This window comes from Acromyrmex echinatior, chromosome 6 (genome assembly GCF_024713525.1).
Source record: "Acromyrmex echinatior isolate Ae372 chromosome 6, ASM2471352v2, whole genome shotgun sequence".
In the NCBI taxonomy this organism is placed as follows: Eukaryota; Metazoa; Arthropoda; class Insecta; order Hymenoptera; family Formicidae; genus Acromyrmex; species Acromyrmex echinatior.
The window spans coordinates 6,164,178-6,188,165 of record NC_141857.1 but is presented as its reverse complement, the minus strand read 5'-3'; the positions used below and the strand labels follow the sequence as shown (position 1 = coordinate 6,188,165).

Below are 23,988 nucleotides of genomic sequence, written 5' to 3'. Positions count from 1 at the left end.
GATATAAATAGTAAATAAAATAAACATTTTTATTTATTAAATGCAATAGCAATTATAATGAATACAATTTCTTTTTAAATTTACTTGCTTGTGATAATAATAACTAAAAAATTATGTGATTATTAATAGCAATTGAATTGATTATATTCTCGTAATGAAAATAATTATAAATATACAGTTGTCCGAAAAATGACTATAAATTATAATTAAATTTGGCAGCTGCAACAATTTTTTTTCTCTCAGTGTATAACTTTTGTCCAGTAGAAAAGAATATGTCTATGAGAAATTTTGATGAATAATTTCCTATCTCTCTCTCATTTCTTAAATTCTCTCTCTTCGTCCTACCCGGTATTTTTTCGAACATCCTCGCGTGTCTGCGACGTGCGATCGTCGTGGGCAATTAGTTCCATCGAAAGGGCAAACGAAGCAACCCTTCCTCCCGACTTCTTGGCTTTTTGTCACGGCAATTAATATCACTTCACTATATTCCGAGGCAGTCGCGGGCAGCGCATAAATTCGTCGCTCGAATAATTTCGTATATAATTGAACCCTTTCCGTCATAACTCACGCTACCACGGGGCACTGGCAAGTTGTTCCATCGCACGGTGGTGACTCGTCCTGGTATGCTAACGACACGACGCGCCGATTATGCGATGCAAATTATGCGAGGCGTGGATCGCGCGAGATGAAGAACAAACGGGATGCGCGCGCGACTTGTTCGCAGCGCGGAGAGAATCGCTCCGGAAAAATCCGGAGATAGAATATATTCCGATCGTCATGAATTACAGAAGTTGCTCGCGGGCGAGCTCTCGCAGCCGAGCGCAAAAAAGGACGTTTCTTCGTCTATCAAACACGGTCGCTGCAATATCTTATGGTAGAGTTGCGCGATGGAATACGACGTAAACAAGTTAGAAACGGGTTTTGCTGCGGAGATTCGTTGGCTGATGGATCGGCGATTGAAGGAGGAGATAGGAATCGCAGGAATCTGGCGAAGAAAAAGACAGAATAAAAGAACGAAGTGGAAGGAGGATAATAAGAAAAGGAAGAGATATATATAGACCAGGCAACAGAAGAAAAAAGTTAACTGAATATTGCAATTTTTTTTGTTAACAAACGCAAATTTTTTTCAGGATTCGAATTAAGTTTGCTGAAAAACAATATTAAGAATCTTTATTTTGGACCGCATATGTGAGAAACATAATCAATACTGGAAAAATGCCTATTACGGTCGAAGCTGGAAAAGAAATGAGACTGGTTAAATTATTTTTATTAATATGTATATCTTTGTTGGAAAAGAGATGAGACTGGTTAAATTATTTTTATTAATATGTATTGCGTATTTTTATTAATATGTATATCTTTGCTGAAAAAGAGATGGGACTGGTTAAATTATTTTTATTAATACGTATTAATATTTATCGCGTTTATTAATATTTATCGCGTTTCTCAGAGCTTCCCCGACGCAAGAAAAATATAAACATAAACACGCGCCGCGGGCAATATTTTTCTTAAATCTTCCTGCGGGCCATCTTGAGTCTTTTCACGGTCCGTTAGTGAAGTCTGGCGCAGCTGTTAAATTCAACAATTTTTCCATCGTGCGTGAAAATTCTTGGCAATCCTATTGGCAAACGATGAGCGAATGATAACGCCATCTATCAATTTATTGCTATTATTCGTCTACTATAATTTAAGTTTCTATCATATCTATCGATAGATTACCTGCTGATATATGACTACTACCATGTAAGAATGAATGGAAAATCACAAAGTACATATATTGACTTTAAAATATCAAGTATAAAAGTGAAATAAGGAATTCGGAATACTTTTAGTTTTTGTGATAATTATTACATATTAGTTAACGTAACTACTCTCAAGATTAATTAAAATCGATTAAAATGAAATTTATTGTATGTATATAACACACGATTTATTATATTTTTATCGACTTTAATCTCTGTAATATTTCTTGAATATCATTTCTTAGCTTACTTTACTCTTCCTTTGCTTATCCATGAACCTGCTTCCAAGTTTCTCCCGACAGTCTTTCATGTTAAGCTTTCTCGAGTAACGATACCCGGAAAACAAGTGTGTTTTCCATGCTGCGATATTATAATAATAGTAGTAATAATAATAACATCACCGTCTTTATTATCAGAACAAAGGACGGGCCGCAGCATAATAGACGCTTTACGATACCATTTCCGCCCACGAGCGCGCACATCCCCGGAACATCTCTCTAAGCTATTAGTGCTACCTTCGTAAAGTATACCTCATTGCACAGTTACTCCAGCTTTTAAGCGCTTCTAGACGACTTGTCTGCATTCAGCCATTTTACGGGTTAGATTAGAAAAAGAAATCGTAGCAAAAACCTTTATTTCGAGGATGTAAAAACAACTCTATTAATAACTCGCGCTCTCATTTTCTTCGTTTTGAACTCTTTCTTTTTATAAAACTGTGTCCGATTGCTCATAAGACTATGGATGCGGTTAAAGTCTCGCTATAAATGCTTTGAATCATTTGATTGACCATGATTACTTACTAACTCACGTAACAGTATCAGGTGAATTATCAATCTTTGATTGCGTTAATATTGATTTATCGTGTCGATAATCAGATGTCAGTAGATAGAAAGAAATTTATCAATTGAAGAATGCGTCAAAGCATTTATAGCATTACGTGTACCTTATAATCAAAGAACAAAAGAGATAAGACGTCTGTAATAATGATGTCTAAATGATATTTTAATAATGTCTCTGAGATGTTTTATTGTATTTGTAGGATGTATTGGGTGCTTTTCATTTAATGACACAAGTCGACCCAAGTCGTTACAAGCATCATTTCTATCCTTCTTGACATTCAGAGAGTTGCAAAGATAGAACGACACTTGCGTCGATTTTTGTCGACTTGTATCATCAAATGGAAAGCACCCATTGTTCTTTGGATATCTGTATCCACAGCTGAAATTCATTTTCCAATGCTGGTAAAAGAGCTTCGAACAACGCGATCTGTCTTCTGATTTAACGCGCATCACGAGAAATGAATCATATTATCAGTCGGCCGGTCAACCGGTCGCGACGATAGTTATATCGAAGAAAAAGCCGATAAAGTCACGGGCGACAGGCAGTCTAGCGATACAACGACTCGGCTTCTCCTTCCGTGTTTTCATCGCGGCCAACGTGTGTTAGCACGCGTGTACGCGTCTCGCGATCATGCACGCAAGTATACACGCACCTGTGTATAACATGTTCAAGCTCCGCACGTATCAGTTCGCTCGCGAAACACTTGATGCATATATCGGCCACTGTGTTTATTTGGTCAGCTTTTCCGCATGATTGATAGCCTCTTCCAGGCGTGTCGGCTCGTCGCTACTCCAACCATCTTGTCCGAAGGCCATTGATTGCGATGCGACCCGGAGTGGTGGATCCCGATGAGATGGAAGGGCTGATGTAACGCTGATGATGTTATGTTTGAAGCCTCTTAAGCTAGGGTCTCCTTCGAGAACACTACCAAGTAGAGAACATGCTCTAGGAACATGCTTTGGAAACCCATAATCCAATGAACATTGTTATTATTATTACCAGCATTATTATTAGATTATACTTACTGAAATTTTACGTTGCACTTTGTCAAAGGATATTATTTTTTTCTAAATATTTTAGATATATAATTGTCGATATTATTTTTAAGAAAATAATGAAATATATATTTATTAATTATTCCACTTTTATTTTGTCGCTACGTTTAGATTACCATTACTAATGAGTTTTCTTAATTGCTTTTCATTTTTCCAACTAATAATTGGGATACACATTTATTACCTACAAATCTTATAAAAGATTTATTATTTCGAATGTGATGTTCGATTATCGATACGATAGATCAAAAATAAATTAATCAGATCTATGATTCATCGTACTGTTTTACGTGAGTTAATAGATAAAATTCTATAAAGATTACAGCTCTTTATCAGACATTTTCCAATAAACGCCATGCTTTTCACTCGTGCATTGTTTGCAAGACCACAGATATGCACATCGTGCACATCACTGATTTAAAAAATGGCGTGACTCACAGTTTTATCGCATCCGCGAAAGCCACAATCTTGAATTTCTTTACTTTCATGACTCGTATACTCTAAACTGATTGTTACGATATTTATTACATCATATTTCGCAATCATTTTATATTACAAAAAATATAAAAACAAATTTAAAGTGATGAACGTTATACACGCACAGAAATATTTAATGCTTTTCTTTTTCACCGTGATAGACATACGGTAGATACGGAATAATTCTATTCTTTACGATGCAAATAAAAATGAAAAGCGTTTTCTGCGCGATTATTCTTATCTACGAAGTTAGTCATCGCACTTTAATGTAACCGCACTGTTGTCACGTTCGCCACTTTGAATCATCTTAGATCCTGGCCCAGTTTCATGTGTCGCGCGATACAAAATACTAACACTTATATAAAACACCTGACGTATGTGAAAATAAGTCACGCGTGGCACGAGCGAGAGCGGAGGAAATCCGTGCAATGTCCGCGACGCAATAAGTCGCGTGTTAAATCATTCGCGATTTTTTGTCCGATCGCACGTTGCAACGGTGTCTGTTTAGTATTGCAACGGGGGAAAGTACGATCGATAACATTGGCCCGTATTCCCGCCGTGTAACGCCGCTTGCATTTTACGTACATTTAATGTGGCATTCTACAATTTATCTGTCTTTATTTATTTGCCTATCTATTCGGATGTGTCTATCTATTTTTTTTTAATTTACGGATAACAGTACATATCTATACTGAGAAAAATGCCTGGTTGGATTAATTGGAATTCTAATTGAAAATGAACGAATCAGAATTTTCTGTTTAAATCTACTAAATTGTAGTTGAGATAACCGGAATTTTGATTGACGTAATTAGAATATTCTTTCTTCGTTCATTTTCAATCAGATATTTTTCTCTGCGCAGCAAGACACGAACATAATTCTGCATTCGTCAATTACTTTCGAATTTCACAAATAAGAATTTTTTTTCCCACGCAGTCCAAATTTAATAAACGGGACAAGAACAATCAATTAACCATCGATCCATTCAAACGCTCCGAACTATCGAGTGCTTCTTTCCATAAGGATGGTTGTGCACATGCATCGCGCCTGATTTTCGTGCGTAAAGTTCGCCATCCGGTTCATCCGCGACGCGCGTAATCCGCGTTTAATATCCGCGCGTCGCTTATTCGCGGACAAAAGCAACGACGTTCATATTTCACGGGCCAAAGGGCTACCAATAAAGGGCTAACCGTTGCCACTAACGCCTGACACGCGCCCTTTTGTCACTGACTGCCCATTGTTTCTTTCGCAGCGACATCTAATCGGACGAAAGCCACGATCTTCCTCTCGCCAGGCCCGATACGTAAAAATCTCTGTTATTTGATAGGACGACGCGATGCGGCCAATGGAAAATGTGTCGACACGTGCACTCATTTCACGCTGTATGACGATTAAAGAACAGGCCGATATATATTTTTTGTATGCATTTCACACAAAGTTGCGCAAAGCTGCTCGTGCATAACGGCGCGTATTTTAAAACGTCCATGTAAGACGGTGCCATTTAATTAGTAAAAAATTACTGATGTTACATATATGATTACGCCGTATTATGTAAAAGTTAAAATTGCGATTACTTTTTCTCATGTATGCGAGTTTTATATGGATCGATAAATTGATTGCAAATAATTGAGTACTTTATAGAATCGCGTAGAAATGTAGGGATGAGTTTGTTCAGGTTCATCTATGATAAAAACCTCGATGAATACCTAAGTAACGGTCCCTAAAAACGGGTAACAGATTGCACCATCACCACCATCAAGCAAAATTGCAGCCCCCGCCAAATCACCGATGTCTATCGACGTGGCACCTGCATCCTGCGCATATTCCCGCATGGAAAAATATGACACGCGTATAACTGCGCGAAAGGCTCGAATGCCAGAACGAAAATCGTTGGCCAATCGTCGGCGTAGGAACAGGACGAAAAACGCTGGAACACTGGCAGGACGAAGGAGGGACAGTAGTACGCGCGAGCACAAACGAGCGGTTGGGCTCAAACTGGTTCGCGAATGTATGCAAATAGAAATGTAATCTGGTGTCAGCGGCGCGACCAATAATGTCAATCAAACGCACTGGTGGCCGAAAGCCAACAATGGGGAATTGGCGAGCGAGTATATGGCCCAGAGCGAATATGCAGTATGTAAATGTTGTCATATCAATGGGGATCTGCATATGGATGCACACCAGATATACCAGCGTTTCTCTACCCGGTGACACGCGCGCTTTGGCGACATGTGCATTCGGTTTAACTCCACCACCCCCGTCCGCCACCCCCGTTGCGATGCGCTGCACACACACTTTCGTACAGTCTCCTCCTCGTATAGTTCTCCATCCTTCGATTTCCGTGAATATCGCGCGCGAAGCGATGCAACGCATCAGCACCGCGCAGATTTGCGAATGCATTTTTCATTTAGATACGTCCCGGCCGAACGCGCTTCCGCGCGTTTTGTTTGCATGCAGTTTCCGAATTGATCGAGCTTGAACGGAGGTTATTAGAATTTAAGAAGAGAAAGATTGATATTTATTATCCGAAATTTTGCTACCGATATTATTAAGAAAGAAAAAAAAAAGATTATTAAAAAAATATCATTGAATATCATATTATTTACAGATTAGATTAGAATACATGGAATACTTACCTAATACATAAAAAATACTTAACTGAGAAAAGTCAATTTTTTTATTTAGGCTTTAAAAACAAAAATCTATCCGCAAAGTAGCTTTGATACGAATCGTCACACCACATTCACAGCGATGAAAAATACTTTTTTGACCATCGCATATGTATGAGTGCAATGTGATATTTTTCAGCAGGAGGAACGATATGTAGAAAATAAATAATTGATAGTTTGCACATTCAGTTAAATCTATTGTTTCATATTGATCACTAGTTTCCATAGCTCGCTGTTCCAATTGTGCATTCCTGCTTTATTCGACTTTCCGCACCTGCGTTTCCGATATATATATATAGCCGATGTTATTAAAAACATGGTGAAACGTTGCCAATGCGTTTTCCACGCATACTGTTGCGTCGGCATCATCTTTTTTTTTTTCAGTTACACATTGGACGTGCATGCTCTCTTGTTTGCTGTTGTTTCGGATCGAGTTAATCCGTGGAGAAACACCGCGAGCAAAAATCGCGACAAAAATGAGGATTGAAAAGGGGGAATTCACGGGATGCATATATACTTGGCGGTATATGTGCGTTCATTATTCAATACTATTGATACGCAGTTTTCCGACATAGCGAAATCTGCAAAAAAATGCGATAATACCAGAATCTCCCTAAATCTCTCTAAAATTTGCACAATACGTTACTGTTGCCGTCGCTGTATCAATATTGATTTCTGCTTTCGAGAATTTCAAATAAGCTATTTTCAAACACATAACAATATTGCTACTGTCTTATCCTCCAGAGAAATATGTATGTGGGGAAGACATTAACTCCTCCCGTCTTGTTAATATTTCAATTTCCTGATTTGCATGTACCGTTGTCTACGCTCGTTACAAAGCAATTGCCACGCTCTAATCTGGTATACAGAACGCAACCAACGTCTTGCGGTTCGCATTAGATTCAGAACACTGAATAGAATGGGGCACAACGCTCGATTGGTTTGCGGTTGCATCCCTTAGTAATGAGCCTCGCAGATGGCACGTCTCAGGAAACCCATTAGAACGATTCTAAATGCCATGACCAATTCGCGTGGATCGATACGAATTGGGTAATCGAGAGTGTCCATTTTATATAAAATATTAAAATGACAGTTTAAAATAAAATTTATTTGCATTCTGTTGCAGTCTTATTAAATATACGTATTTAGATTATTTATTCGTTCGCATATATAATTAGAAATAATAAATCTTTAATTTCACAACGAAACAATTGATGTGTAATCACAAGTATAATAATATAAGATGGCAAGAAGTAGGTCTAGGAAAGGGAGCGGCATGATGACGTATAATATAAAGACACATGTTAAATGCTTTCGGCGTGTTCACATTTATTCAATAGAAAAATCAAAAAGTACAATAATGATACGGTGACGCATAGTGGTCACCGTAACAATCGACGTTGCGTAACGTTACGATATATCGATAACTATATAAAAGTGAAAAAATCTGTACAATGAAAGACATGCGGGTAGCGGAGAGATGTCCCCGTCCCTTTGCGAACTCCCAATGGTCGACGTCGCGCCTCGAAGGCGCCGTGTCACGAGAGAAACGAGCGTGAAAGGGAGAAGAACAAAAGTGTAGTCGGGTAAGTCGGGCACGCGTTGAAGCGGCGGCTTTCAAGGCGCTCCGTCGACCGGCGGTCGGGCAGCGGACGCGAGAGCGATTCGTTAAAATAATCGATCATGGGGAGTGGTAATGTTTACAAAATATTAAGATTACAATGATAATAATAATCGTAATAATGATGATATTAATATTAATATAATATTAATAATAATAATAATATAATAAATCCGATAATAATAATAATAATAATAATAATAATAATCTATCAATAGATAATAGATAATAATGATAGACGTTCGCACATAGTACTTAAAATCATACTCAATAAAATTAATAACACGAAAAATTGTCATAAACTAAAATCAAAAGTAATCGATAACATATGGTATATGTAATGACTTATGATAGCACAGCATCGTATGATTAGATCCGCATGTCGGGCACGCATCGGTTCCCTGCTACGCGTATCACTTTCATCGTTCACTTTTCAATTTGTCCACGATAATCGGTTCCTCGAATACAGTTTCGCGAGAGGAGCCGAGGCGTGTACCAACGATCGCGCGACCATATGTTCGTTTCGTAAAACTAAAAACATCGATAGAGCGCGAAAGAGAAGAGAAGAGAAGAGAGGTAAGGAGGAAGAAAAAAATAAAAATAGAAAGAATCAAAGTATGAGCGAATGTTCTGCGCATTCTGCTTGAATTGTTACGGCAGTCCCTGTTCCTGTTGAAGAAACAAGCACGGAGGAGGAGCAGCTCGGATGTTCTGGAGCAGCTCTCCTCTATTCTCCTCGCCTTGAGAACACTCCCAAGCTCCGCGTTTTAAGTCGAAATTTAATTGGAGGCGAGGAGAAACGAAAGAAGACAGAAGGTAAAGTTGAGATGGGAGAAGACGTGAAGAATGACGAAAGGGAGAAGGAGTGGATCGTTAAGCAGAATCAGCACGATCGGGACTAATGGAGGAGCAAAAAAAAAAAGAGACAAAACTAAAACAAAACAAATCAACAGTACTCTGCTCTCTTTCGCTTACATCTGCACTAAGGAGGGGAGATTATTACATAATACCATATATTTGTATAATATATATCACGTGACCGCCATACATCTTCCGTCCAATCACTCGCATCGGGATATTCGAAGCAAAACGAAAGATATACATATACATATATATCTAAAAATAAAAAAAAAACAAAAGAAAAAATATACGGACACGCGTATAGCATCAATGTCGCGAAATATCGATAGAAAAAAAAAACGAAAAGAAAAAGGACAGCACCTCAAGTGTCGTGCAAACGCTCGCATCTTTTCCCTCCTCATTTATTTGGTCGCTTCTTTGGATTGGTCAGCTGGACGAAAATGGATCGACGAGATGTATTGTCTTTACCGTTATAATTATATATATATATTTTTTTATCTTTATGCGCGTGTACACATAAAGATCATATCTCTTTGACAGTCTTTACAGTCTGATTACGATTTTTCTGTCAGAATTACTTGCAGTCCAGACTCTATCACAAGGCAGTTGCGAGCTTTACATACGACTTGAGAGACTCCATAACGCCCGTCCTGGGAGAAATTTTAATGATTAAAATTTCTTCTTTTTGTTATCAAGATTTATTTTGTTTTTCTCTCTTACTCTCATTCTCTTTCTCTCTCTGTTCCCCTATCATACGATCTCATGCACGCTCGGTGATACAAATTTCTTCGCTCTCTCTCTCTCTCTCTCTCTCTCTCTCTCTCTCTCTTTCTTTCTATCGTTTTCTTTTTCTTTCGTAAATAACGAATAGATTGCGGCGGTCTATATGGTCCACGGGACATTTGGCTACAGGTAACGTATTTTGTAGGCATTCGGAGTTTACGAACTTCTTGCTATTTTAAGTGGAGCACGAAAGATTACATAGTGAAGGGATAGGCAAAGATAGTCCGCCGAGTGTGACTCGCTCGCTTTTCGCTTTGATAATTGATTCGATTAATTTTTTAACAGTATGACGAATCGCATATAAAACATCGAAAGTAAATGATCGACAGTACACAAATAAGAATTATAAAGCGCTGAATATTAAATCTTGTTATTGGAATATTTTCCAAGAAAGAGATTCCCCCAATAGACAAAGTAGGTTAATTAAAGGATTCGTCAAGAATAAATGGATTGTGTCATGTTTGTATATTTGAAAGCTCATAATGTAAATTATAATATATGAAACATAAGACGACATAGTCGCGTGAATTAAGAAATAACGGACGAAATTAACTTGCGGTGTATATTTCGGTCATCGAACGAGTCACCCCGAGAGACCCTCAGAAAAGCAGGGTTTTCAAGTGGCACGGCGTCAAATGATCAATCTATTAATTGGAGTCGAGGAGTCACTGCTTCCTTGTCCCAGCGTACTCCGCTAAGGAGAACAAAACCGTAAGCGACGGTTGGCACCTGACTGTGGCTGGAGCGACAGAATAATCGCGAATAATTTCCTTACTTCTAAACACGAGTACTACTACACATCCGAAGAACGTACAACAGTCATTTTATGGCAAACTTATACAGTCTGAGCAAAATAAAATTTTTCATAAGATCTTAGACGATTATAATAGTACTAAGGGCAAGTGTATGTCCGTGTATGTTATGTGTATCGTGTAACTGTATATGTGTGTATACACATATGTAATTATGTGTATGAGTTCTTGCTTCGATACATTTATATGTGCTATTTGAACCGGGGCTCGCCCGCTCGTCGTGAAGGCGCGAGAATGTCGATTGGAAGGAAAGGATCACAATCGATCGCGACAAAGTCCTGCCCCGGTTTAAATACTGCTACAAAGATCAAGTGTCTTTCGCGCATTCTATAATAATTTATTACTATTAGAGATGGTCTTTTATGCGCCAAAGACAACGTCTCTTAATCGAGGCGACCGTTCTTCGTCTCGCGTCTCACGTCGAGCGATATATCCTGCGGGGGAGTCCTGTCAAAGGACTACCATCACAGCGAACGAACCCGAGAGAGCCTCGTCCCCGACTATTTTTGAACTCGATACTTCGGGATCGCGCTTACAGAAGAGGTGAGGATCGCGGGAGGAAGGGGGATCAATCAATTATTTAAAACAAAAAATATAGATATATTTGTAAATATATATGTATATATGTATATATATGTATGTAGAGGGGAAAATCTCAATCTTAGAAAATATGCGTTAAACAAAAATACACGAATCTCAATGGTTGGTCCGATAAGACTAGTCGATTATTTCTTTACAGCGCCGAGAAGTTTGAGACCTCGAGCTTTTACGCGTTTTGTGACGAGTATAATAATAGAAATAATAATAATAATCAATAAGAATAATAATCAGTGATCGTACTATATAGATGATTACTGAGTGCGAACGCAGCGATAGACAGTTTTCGTTGTTATAAACCTATCCGAATAAGATCGCTACAACAACGTCGTTATCCCTCGTCGTCTTCCCTCGCGTTGAATATAATGTTTATCTCTCTTTAATCACTAACTCTATTTTTAACTAATTGAGGTACGGCCAATCGAGCTCCGATGCCGTTCGTTTTGATGAACCATATTGAGAGAGAAAAAAATTCGAAAACGAAATGTGTGTGTGTGTGTGTGTGTGTGTGTGTGTGAGAGAGAGAGAAAGATAGAGAAATAGGTTTCTAGCACGCGGACGGGCAGAAACGAACGGCGTCGGCTGCTGAATTCGCCTAACAATTGATACCTCCGCGAGATCATATGAAAGATTTATTAAGATACATCTTATAACGGTACTTTTACAAACTAACGTACGCGCGAACGCGTTATATAAAAATTAAGAAAAAGAAGAAAAATAAAAAAAACAGAACAAGGTGGGACGAAGAAATGCAATGAGAGATGCAACTAAGGTTATAGTTGCGAAAATACGAGATAATTAGATCATGTCTTTAGGATTTTTCTCTTGTTCACGGAAAAGAGGAGGGGGGGGGAGGGGAAGGATATATCATAGTATGATTATTTTTTACAATAATCGGATATTTTATTAATTACGAGATCACAGTGACGCTTTGACGCGCGGGGATCTCGGATGGGCGGGCTGCATCTACTGCTGGTCTTTTTTTTTTTTTTTTTTTTTTAATCAGACTTCATATTTGAGCGTATTGCGAATTGCGAATGTATATTATGGACTTGTCCCCTAAACGCAAGAAGATCCTCGAGAAGACCGCTTTTCTCGTGTTTTCCTACGTTGTTCAAAAGTAAGTAGTGCCTAAATTAATCCCCCGGTTAAGCTCTCGAGTAAACGTATCAACAGCCTGCCCCCCACGATCCGCATAGTCACAGTTACAGCTTATTTCTCATCTTCAACCTATATCCATCAACACCTCCATCAATCTCCGATGAACCATCTCCACTACCCTTAACATCACCTCTCTGTCATACTTTCTCCGGGCTCGCGCCCCTTCGAAATATACGTTTCTCTCTTCATCAGGTTATCTCTCGAAACAGTAATATTCCCAACTATACCATTTAAAATATATATATATTTTATATATATATATATACATATATGTCTTCCATTATATATATATATACTTTTATATATGTTTTTATCCATATATCATTATTATACTCTCAATATGGCTGACTACTATCTAAGTGCTTCTACAGAGCAATTAATTCTAAAAAATGAACAAAAAAGGTAAAAAAAAAAAAGAAATATACCGGGAAAGAAATCGTAGTTCATTAATGCATTTACGGCCCCGAAGAGAAGCGACTATGTACATGCGCCGTGTTTTCTCACTTTCAATTTTCCTCCGACACACACACGCACACACACGCACGCACGCACGCACGCACGCACGCACATATATACATATATATATATATATATATATATATATATATATATATATATATACACACACACACACACATATATATATATATATATTATATTGCGTGTATATATCCGCCCCCAGGCCATAAACGGCGGGGGCTCGCGAATTCGCTCTGCCTTTTCCTATCTACGAAGTAAAAGGATTAAATGGCGACCTTTCTTTTAGGCCGTCTCACGTCTCGTTTCACCGCGCTGCAGGAAAACGGGAATTTTCCCTTTGGTCGGAATGCAATGCAACAACCTCCATCGAGAAAGAGTTGTCTCTCTTAGTTCGTGGCTCGATGATATAACGACGAACACTAGCTATTATTAAATGTGTATAATATGATAATCTTGTACCTTTGCGTGCTCTCTCCGTGAAAGGAGCAAGCTGCACAGAGGAAATCCGATCAATGATTGGAAATTCTACCGACTGTAAAACGCGAATCACCGTTAAATTCAGATAAAATTTCTCGCGACGATTGTTAATATTTTTATTAATTGGCAAGTTTTATGTTTGATTACCGCAAATGTTGTTCAAATTTTGATAGTTTCAATCAAATTTTAGCTTACTAATTGTGAAAATCAAAAATTTCGAATGAATATGACAAAGATTTTTGTTAAAATTATAAATACCGTTCAATTAAAATGAAATTCAGAATCTCATTTTTAGAATTTAATTCAAAAATTTTGAATTTAATATTCATTAGGTTTCCCAAAAATATGCAATTTTTCGATAAATGTTTCACGAATTAAAAAAAAAAACAGTTAATTATTACTGCATATTGAAAAACATATTCACGGATAAATTTGATAAATGCATTTTTTTAGATGGTAATTGAATTTTACCAAATAAAATAATACGTATGCATTGTATACACACACGATGATAATTTCAACATGTGCTAGATTTAATGGTGACTCGCGTTTCGCGGAACTGGATCCGAGTTCCTGACGATGAGAAATGGCTCGCGAAAATACGACAGAATAAAGCGTTATAGAATGTGAAAATACGAAGACTCTACAATCCGCGCGTAATGAGATTAGAATAACGCGTTAGCTTTCTCGCCGTGTATAACGCTCCTTACAGCGCGTACCAAATACTTGTATTTTTTTTTAAATATCTCTGTTTCAAAATGACTCTTAACTATTTTCATCTTTAGAAATTATGTGTTATGGACACCGACGTTATTGACTTTCCACAAAATCGCTCCCGTTTGGAAGCGTCTGGCGAGGATTTGCTTATCTCGAAGTGGCAGTAATATATATACTATATATATATATATATATATATATATATATATATGTGTGTGTGTGTGTGTGTGTATTCCGCGTATATATTTATCTCAAAACGCGGCTCTATTAGACGGTAAAAAAATGGTATCGCCTACAAATAAATACTATAGATCTATACACTGGAATACTTTGACGGAATAACGTCACGATCATCCTATCAATAGGGAGACAAAGGAAAACGCAATAGATTTACACTCGGGGAGAAGAGAAAGCGTGGTCCGCAGGAACGACTGTACAGCAGCCTCGATAGTTTTGGTCTCGATAGTTTAAAACCAAACGAGAAAGCCCAAGGGTACATTGTTCCCATCCCCTCACTCGTTAGGCTAGCCCTTCCGCCGTTCCTATCTAGAATCTTAAGAGAAATCGCGAAACGAGAAGGCTCGGGTCTGCTCGCCCATGAAAATTGAGACTCTGGATCGTCAAGCGAACACAACACATGATTCTTACCAATACACACTAAGTTCGAGATCAGAGATTACGTTACGTTACGTTACGTCGCGCACAACAGAACAGTAAAGAACTGTCGTCGATAAACATGGAATTGCGAAGCAGGGAAGGTGAAACGGAGGGGATCTTCTTAGAAGATTGAGGATAGGTGAGTTAGAGCAAGAGAATCGATAGACAGTTTTTGTCGATAGAAGAAAGAAGATAGAAACGGGAAAGAAGGAAAGAGAAAATAGAAGTTAGAAAGGGCACAGAGGAAAGAAGGAGATATATTCCTTCCGATGTGCCGCGAAAGGCATCTCGCATGTCACGAGGGTGCCTACTAATAGCTAAGCTACCGGAGATCATTTGAAAACTGTCCACGGGAGTCGCAGCTAGCCAATCAAGATGCTGCGATCCTCGGCCTATCGATTATCTACTTTAATTATTATAACATCGACTTATTACTGAGTTTTTATTTACTTTAGATAAATCCTCTATGCATATACAAGTTTGCTCCCCTATCTCCACCTTACGTCCTCGTTCGTCCCCCATCCTCTTAACATTTTTGGAATCGTCATCCCTCTCGACGTCTCTTTATATACATACATTCCGCACGCGCACCGTAGATGTTTGGCGAGGCCGATCGATTATATTATAATAAACTGTAAATCGATTGTAATTCAGATAAAACAGATCTATTAGTTAGGCCCGTGACATTGTCAAAATTAAAACTACTTCTTTGTCTCTTTTCAAGAAAAAAAAAATATATATATATATATATTTGATAAACGAGCTTCGCGCGAAACATCATCGTAGCGCGGCGTCGTTAAAAAAAAAATCTTGAACAAAAATTGCTCCGTCGACCGCTACCGGTCGGGAAATTGCGTTATCTACAAGCCACATACCGAAGAATAGTCTTTCTACCTTGGCGAGATCAAGAGAGGGACGGACGCGCGAAGAGAAGACAGAGAATTGGGGGGCGTGTGGTCCGCCCTCTCTCGCTCCCATATAATCACACTACTTTATTTAATTCTCTTTATTTATCCGTAATGAGATCATCATTTGATTATTGGGTTTAATCCTCTTTGGATCTCGTCCTTAGTTTCCCCCGTCACCCTTAATACCTCCCTCCTCGTGTCTCGGGTCCGATCGCCATATAATACGCAATTCGATTATTCTCTCATCCGGGTTATCTTCCCCCCTGTCCCCGCAAAAATGCTAATTCCCGTTCTTCGCCCCTTTGCCTACGAATTCGCAGGATGAACTATCGGCACGAACGAACAGCGCTACGTACGAAAATAACTCCTGCATCGCGCGAGAATGCACTTGTACTTCGACGTCGCTGTCCCGTCGTCGCTAACCCTCGCTTCGTCATCATCGCGGCAATCACAGTCACAATTTATCGACAGCACGCAATTCTCACAAACAGCAATGAAGCAAATAGATAGGATGGTCGATTCTCTTGTCGACATCGATTTAATCAATAGATAGATAATATTTAAGAACTTTTTTTGGAATCAACCTTCCCAATTAAAGATCTTTTTATATAAAATCTACCCGTTCGTCCCCCGAGGAGGGATGAAAAGATATATAGTAGAGAGCAACTATGACTCATCAACTCAATCATTATTATCATTATCAATTATCACAATGATCAATATAAAAATTATTATAAAATCAATCCATCATCATCATTATTAATTACAATTATTAATTATCAGTTATCAACTACTAAATAAATCGCAATACATAATCAATTATCAATTATCAAATTAATCAATTAATTAGAATCATCAATTATAAGGAAATCAGAAGCACGCCGCAGAAGCAAATAATTATCACTACTTTCATCGTCATGATCAAAAGATATCAAATTTGCAGTCGCATGGTCCCTCAGGAACCGATCAAAGTCGATCAAGCGCATTCTCGCGTAGCCGCGCAACGCAAGCGCGAAATACAAAGATAGACAATATAAAATTACAATCGTATTATCGGAGTGCATGTTCAATAAAAGAACGTTTCGTCTTCTCGACGCGCTCTACCTCAATTAAATCCATCGTCCGATGACATAGAGAGATCCAGAGTACGCGCCGTGGACTGCCTCTTCTCCTCTTCCTCCTTCTCCTCTCGAAACCAGAGGATCTCCGTCCAGAGGATTCCATACAGGATTGTCCGCGATCGCAGACAAGGAAAGAAGTGCCTGGCGGTCCGCCGTCCGTTTTCTTCTAATTGTAATCCCCAATATCGCCGTTCTAGTCGTCGACACAATCGACGATCGAGCCCGTAGGATTACCCAGAACGGTTGGACGAAACCGGCGCATCTATCGCAGGCGGGAGACAAGTCTCCAGCCGAGGTATAGAGCCACCGTTGCCCAAAGGGTCTCTCGTAACGGCGTCGGAATCAACAGCGACAGCAGGCTATCGGTGGATGACGAGTTGCTGTTGCGACCGTTCAAACCTGGACCGATCACCGGTAGCGTCGATTTCTCGATCTCGGCGTCCTGCAACAGTAAGCAGCGACATTCATCGCTCAGTATTGTCCACCTTTGTTCAATTCTAACAGAATGAAATGTTAACGTTTAATATTTGAAGTATATACTGATAATCAATTATTAATTTTAACTCTCCGCCGACAACAATGTATGTTTATACGGAGAGTACGAGTGTAAGATAGAAAAAAATATATTCATATGCATATATAGTCATATGCATATTGATGACAAAGTACGTAGTTAAAATAAAATAGACGATAATAACGATTTAGATTGCAATATCGTTAATGTGTGTCTCTGTGAAAATGGATATTTAAACGGTATATGGACGTAACGAGACTTCTCCGATACTCTCGCGAAGATTTGGCGAAGGCGACCTGTCGTAAGTTTCTCCTCGTAGTAGTAGATCCGGAGAATGAGAATGGTATGGGAAGGAACAACGATCGACGTGCGGGGTTAAGGTTCCTAATTGGGAGTGTCCTAATTGGACGGAATTACCGACGATCCGGCACTCTCTTGCGGCTAAGTCTTCAACGAAAAGAAAAGAAAAAAGGAGGAAAACGCGACGCGGTCGTTTTATCGAGTCCCTTTACTCCGACGAATTTACACGGAGGAACGACGACAGCGTTGTAAGAGGGGAAATATCGCGTCGCTAAAGTCTACAACGTCTCTCAGGTTCCCTGTTTTCTTTACGGAAACCGTTTCTCGCGCGCAACCACTCGCGACCCGGAAAAAAGGTTCAATTAAAGCTTGCTTATTAACGACACTAATTACCCAATTAACTTCCATTCCGTTGCACTGAATACCTACGACTACTGGTATTGGTGAAGTCGCCGCGTCCGCAGTGCAGGTTTTCGTGCTGAGAATCGTATAAATCGCTCGCGCGCAAAAAGGAATTCCGTTAGGATGTACTTATAAACGATACTTATTACCCAATTAGTTCGCGATACTTTCGGATAAGGCCGGTATAATGATTCCGCGTATTAACTGGATCGCAAGAATTCTCTGTTAAAACAAAAAGACGAGATGCGAAATCCTTCATGCGAGACGCCTTGTACAAATTTCTTGCAAATTTGTCTGCGCTAATACACGTAAAAATTCATTATTCACAATATCTTCTTTTATCATTGGTTCAATTTGTAATTTGTAATTTGACGCAGGTTAACATGTGAGTTTACGCCGAAATAATTCGATGCATTATTTTTTGTAAAATACAGATATAATTTTTCCCGAGCGAAATATAATATAATATTGGGTCATTTAAAAAGTATCCGCGGTTTTTTTCATTCAAAAATTGAACAAAAAACCGCGAATACTTTTTAAATGATCTAATATAAGAAACGCATAAAAAATCCATTACATTGACCTAGCTAAAGTCCGAGAAAATTATCGCAAATCTTGATAGCACGCTCTTGTAATATCTCGCGTGAAAGAACGATCTCCTGCCGCAGGACGATTAACTCCGGAGGGTTCCCTTTGTTTCTCCATTCTGCCCGCCTCCTGTCGACGTTATCTCAGCTTCGACCCGCGACTTCCGATTCCCGTCTCGTCTTAATCCACTCGCCGTGACCGGACGTGCAATAATAAACGCCCGGGGAAAGCCCAATCACCAAGGCGGTGGGCTTTTATGGGATGACCATAATATCTGGGCAGTGTTTGACCCTACGAAGGAAGAAGAGAGAAGGAGAGGGAAAGGGAGAGAAAGAGAATACATGCTCTCTCACACCCTTGCAATCACGCACGGGAAAAAAACATTCGATTCGTCGTTGGCGCGTATAAGCGCGAGAGGAAAGATTATCTTGGATGTGGATAGGGCGGAAAGTAAGAGGAGTAGACGAGAACGTCACATTAAGGGAGAATTATGTGGGAGGGCGCGAGAGTGCTGCTCGTGGAAGCGTTCTGCTCGTCAATTAATAGTGTCCCTTCCTCGCCGCGGAATCGTGCTTTGACGACTGACACTGGGGTGAACACCGAGTCGCTGCGAAGGGCGAAGGGCGAAGGGCGAAGGGCGGAGGGCGAAGGGACATGATCAACGTTCGTTAATGTCTAATGCGTACGAGGATCCCCGATCGGCCACCTGCGACAGTAACCGAGACCACGAGATAGACTTTCTCTCTTCGCGGACGTGTCGTTAGCCTCTACGTGTATGAACAGCCACAGAGATATCGCCGTGATGCCGTTTTATAACCCTGCAGTCCGGAAGAGAACGCACGTTCGAGCAATACGATTGGCTGCACGTCCTTCGTGTGCAAATAGAAAACTATTTTATTTTATGTCAAAACTATTTTGTAGAAAGTGAAATATGAGAAGTGTCTCTTGCCGATAAGATTAAATCGATAACATTAAACTTACATGAAATGTTTTTTTAATTACAATAGTATTTTAAAGCGAGAGAGGAAATATCGCGATATTACCCTTTTACACATTTTTTTATATGCGTTCGATAAATGCCACAGATACCTACGTATGTAAATTAAAATACGCGGTGTTGTACGTTCACACAAAAAAAATTGTCGTCGTCACGATACATGAGTCAATTTTCCAGATTCGAAAAAGAAAAGAGGAAAACGAGGTCGACTGACAGATCAATGACAGTAAAAACATTTCACGTACAAAAGAAAACCACTGCGATCAAAAGTATACGAAAAATACATGAATGCAGATTAGAAAGCAAATTGCAGAAAAGACGCAACGCACTCTGCTTTATGACGAATGAATCGTAAAATGTAAATTTCCCCGTGATTGCCCGTATTGCCGACCGCAATCAATTCTTCAATACGCATCGCGAAAGGAAAATCAATATATTGCATTTCCGCGCTTACGCGCGAGCCATCGATACGTTTGCTGCACCGGCAAAAACATCGAAGAAAAACAGACGGACAATCGGAGAATAAAGTAAGAACTCCCGCACGCCTGTCTCCCGGTTTATGCATCGCGCAATCCTCGAAATAAATCAATTTACGAGCGGTGGGATAATCACCGCGCTTATGAGTCAAGCTTATAGCGCTCGCGGCGATTTATCGCGAATTGTCGGTCGACTGGAAAAAAAAAAAAAAAATATCGACAATTACGCACGAACGGCTTTCGCGAGAGTACGCGATGCGAGCGATTAAACCAAACGCTCCTGTAGTCCTCTCGCTCTTTCTTTCTCCATCCTCGTTCCTCGTCGGCACGATAGAGAAGGCTTACGATCGCGAGCGTGCGCCGCGCGCGACTACTGGCAAGATAGATTATTGTGCAACGTAATTGCGCGGTTTGCCGTGGAAACGGCCAATCGCCCAGTTCTAAGGTTTCGCCGCGAAGATTAAGTAAGAAAAAGCCGATGGAAAACAGAAGTTGCGGTCGGCATGCTCGTTCGGTACGTGCAACGCCGCTCATGAGCTCTCCAGTCTCGCCAGTCTCTCCAGTCTCTCTTAACTGTCGTTAAAACAAGCTGCGCGATGTAACAACGGTCGACGATAATCGAAAAGTGCCGTCGCGAGACCCAAACGCACGCGGAAAAACGCATGTCACGCTCGATTGTTTGGTCAATCTTATTTCTTGAAAGATCAATCTCGCTTTGAAAAATAGATAAACAATTAACTTCTCAATTAACGATTAGAACCGTTAATATCGTTGCTTACAGCCGATAATAACTAATAATTAAACGTCGATCATTGCTGATTATTACGGCTACACTTGCATACATGATAACTAATTGCAATCTGCAGTTACCGTCATCATATTGCAGAAATTATTCGCGACTTTCACTATTTTTCACGAGGCAGTCGCTTATCAAGCGAATCGTTATTATTACTATTACAGGTGACTCGTTAAAGAGATGCATGAGTATTATATAAATTATCGCTGCCTCGTGGGGGCGAAATCGCACAGGCGCGGTGCGATAATAATTTTCCCGTTTCCAATAAAACGAGGGAACGGCAAGCAGGAATTTCCGCGAGTGCTGCGCGTGACAAAGCGTTATAAATTTGCGCGCAGGTTACGCGCAGTGGTGCAGCCGTGTGTACCTTGACGAGAGGAATAGCGGGAGTGCGGCGTCGCAGGTACATACAATATCTACCAGCGAAGGTAGGAAAATAAGACGTAAACGAGAGTTAAGCGGTTCGCGTGCAACGAACATAAGCTACGGTCCGAAGAACTATCGACTTTCTTGTATCGACTTTCTTGTATCGGGTGCTCCCCTCCTCCTCCCTCTTTTAGCAGTGGTTCGACATGCTTTGCCCCTCGACTTGCGCCATCGCAAAAAGATCCGTTATCTCTCGCTGCGCGATGAGGGTATACTAATGTATCAATTTGCGCGTCGGTCAGATCGTTTAAACGACTGTAGATAAATGTCAGACGAGCGCGCGCGTTTCGTCACGAGATCCGTCGCAGACGCGTGTACGTTAATCCGTGAAGTAGTATACTTCTTGTTGCGAGTACACGGAAACAAATTAGATCGAATCATTTAGGAGCTTCTAAACTAACATTTCGACAAGCAAGGATCTCTAACGTGTGTTCGTGAGTAATGAGTTTTGTAGAGTGTACGCAGTGTATCGGCGTATGCCCTCACGGGAAATTGCCTGACTTCAATTTTCCAAGCGATACACGAGGAGTCGGCTATTTCGCTGTTTCTGACACGTCCAAGTACTATATTCCGCGTTTTACGAGCGCGGCCACTCACCCATAATCCTGTATTACATAGAAAACGCGAGTTACCAGGTGTATAACCCTCTCTATCTGGAGGTCAACGAAAACATGGCGAGAACGCGTATAAACTATTCGATTACCGTGCAGGTATAAAAGTGACGATCGGCCGAAAGGCTAATCGAAAGAGCGAGACAGACAAAACGCGGCGAGATAGGAGTGAACGAGCGGAGGGCGGAGGAGGAGAGCTCCGATTGCACGAGATAATTGAAGATAATTTTCTCGGCCCGTGGCCACGGCTCGTGCTGCCATGCCCACTTAACTTTCACGTAAGGGGATGTAGCCACTTAGCCGCTACATGCTCGCTTACTCTCCATGCATATGTAAAGCACCGTGCCATCAGTTTCCATGAGATCCGTGACCGTTGCGCGCAGAGGGGCATGGCAGACGAGATCGTTTCCGTGACTTGCGACGTATTATTTCCGGAAATCTGCGAAAAGCTCGTTAGACGTGTTAGAAAAGCCGCGATTCGATGCCGAGCATTCGAGTTTTGAGAACTATTTCTACGTATTTGGAATATATAATCCACTTTAGTGTTAAATAATTTTTCGCGAAAAGCGAAAATTACTTTTATTGTGTACGTTACTGAATGATGAAGTAATCAAATTTCAATGTAAATTTTTTTTAAGACGATAGATGTGACGAGATGTCATTAGTTGATTAGTCTTTTGATCCGCGAACGACGTTGCTAGTGTGGTATTATTTTCTGACGTTTCTATTTCTTCGAGCGCGCGAAGAAGAGAAAAGCGTGAAGCCGACCCTGTTGGAGATCTCTAGGAGATCCTCTATTCGTATTATCAACAAGACGCTTCTCGAGTTACCAAGTCGAGGAACTGATCGGTATCGGATCTCCTACGAACAGGCGAGACGAAGAGATTTCTTCAATTTCACGGGTCTGTTCGCCCCTCTTCAATTACCGGCACTTAACCAGCAATAATTAGACGTTCCGGGATTGGATATCACGCCGGCGGACCTTTAAAGTGGATAAAAGCGAGGCGGAATGGAATAAAAAAGAAGTGGCTCTTTCCATCTTGTTCATTTCTTACTATCTTTCTCCCCATCTACTTTCTCTTCTTCTTACTTTTCCTATTAGTGTCTCATCCTGCTGCCATTCACTTTCTTTCAATCCGCAACCGCAAATAAGAGTCATTGTAAAATCGAGGGGAATTTTCTCATTCAGCGATACATATTTGATCGAACTACCCTCCGTAGTCATTTCAACGAAATTCAACGAAGGAATGGATATCTCGTAACTTCGCGACAATAATCAGAAACTTTTTGCATTAATTGTGCTCGTTTCTTTCACGTATTACTGAGAGCCGGATGAAACGACTCAGCATAATATTGATCGCGCAATATGTTTGTCTTGACTAATAATAGACAACAGGAAATTGCATTCATAATTGGATAAGCGTTTGAAATTTAAATATTAATATTCGAGAAAGAAGGATTGCCTCGTCTCTCTCTAATGAGTTTCTCATTTTTAGAAAAGAGATATTTATAATTAATCCGCAACATGGATGATAGGTATTACTTCTTTTTAGTAAAAAAAAAAAAAGCTAGGAATATAGTCTCGCATATATAGAGTGTCAATCCATCAAAATAATAAATATCGTAGACGTTTCATTATTGCATTAATCTCCAAGATGACGACATCGTGCACGGTTCTATGTTCGTAATATATATCTTCGATTCGCATTTCTCTATTTATTCGCCAGCCAATTCCCAATCGCCACTTTCTTTCTTCCGCGAACAAGAGAAAAACCGTCGTAAAATACCAGAGAAGGACCATATCAGTCCGCGATACATATTTGATCGAACGACCACTACGAGAGGGAAGGGGATGGAGTTTTGATGAAGTGCTAGTGGCACCCGGGCCATACACACGGGGGG

The 23,988-nt window shown here is 40.0% G+C and overlaps 1 protein-coding gene across 2 annotated transcripts in view; it reads right to left on the bottom strand.

The window, feature by feature from the left end:
• Positions 1-8,090: 8,090 nt before the first annotated feature.
• Positions 8,091-23,988, bottom strand: part of LOC105154035 (uncharacterized) — a 38,939-nt gene continuing 23,041 nt past the window's right edge. For both annotated transcript variants that reach the window (XM_011069278.2, XM_011069277.2), the window contains one exon: positions 8,091-17,418. In XM_011069278.2, coding sequence (XP_011067580.1) covers positions 17,239-17,418 — 180 coding nt within the window. In that variant the 3' untranslated portion in view covers positions 8,091-17,238. The remainder of the gene's footprint in view (positions 17,419-23,988) is intronic.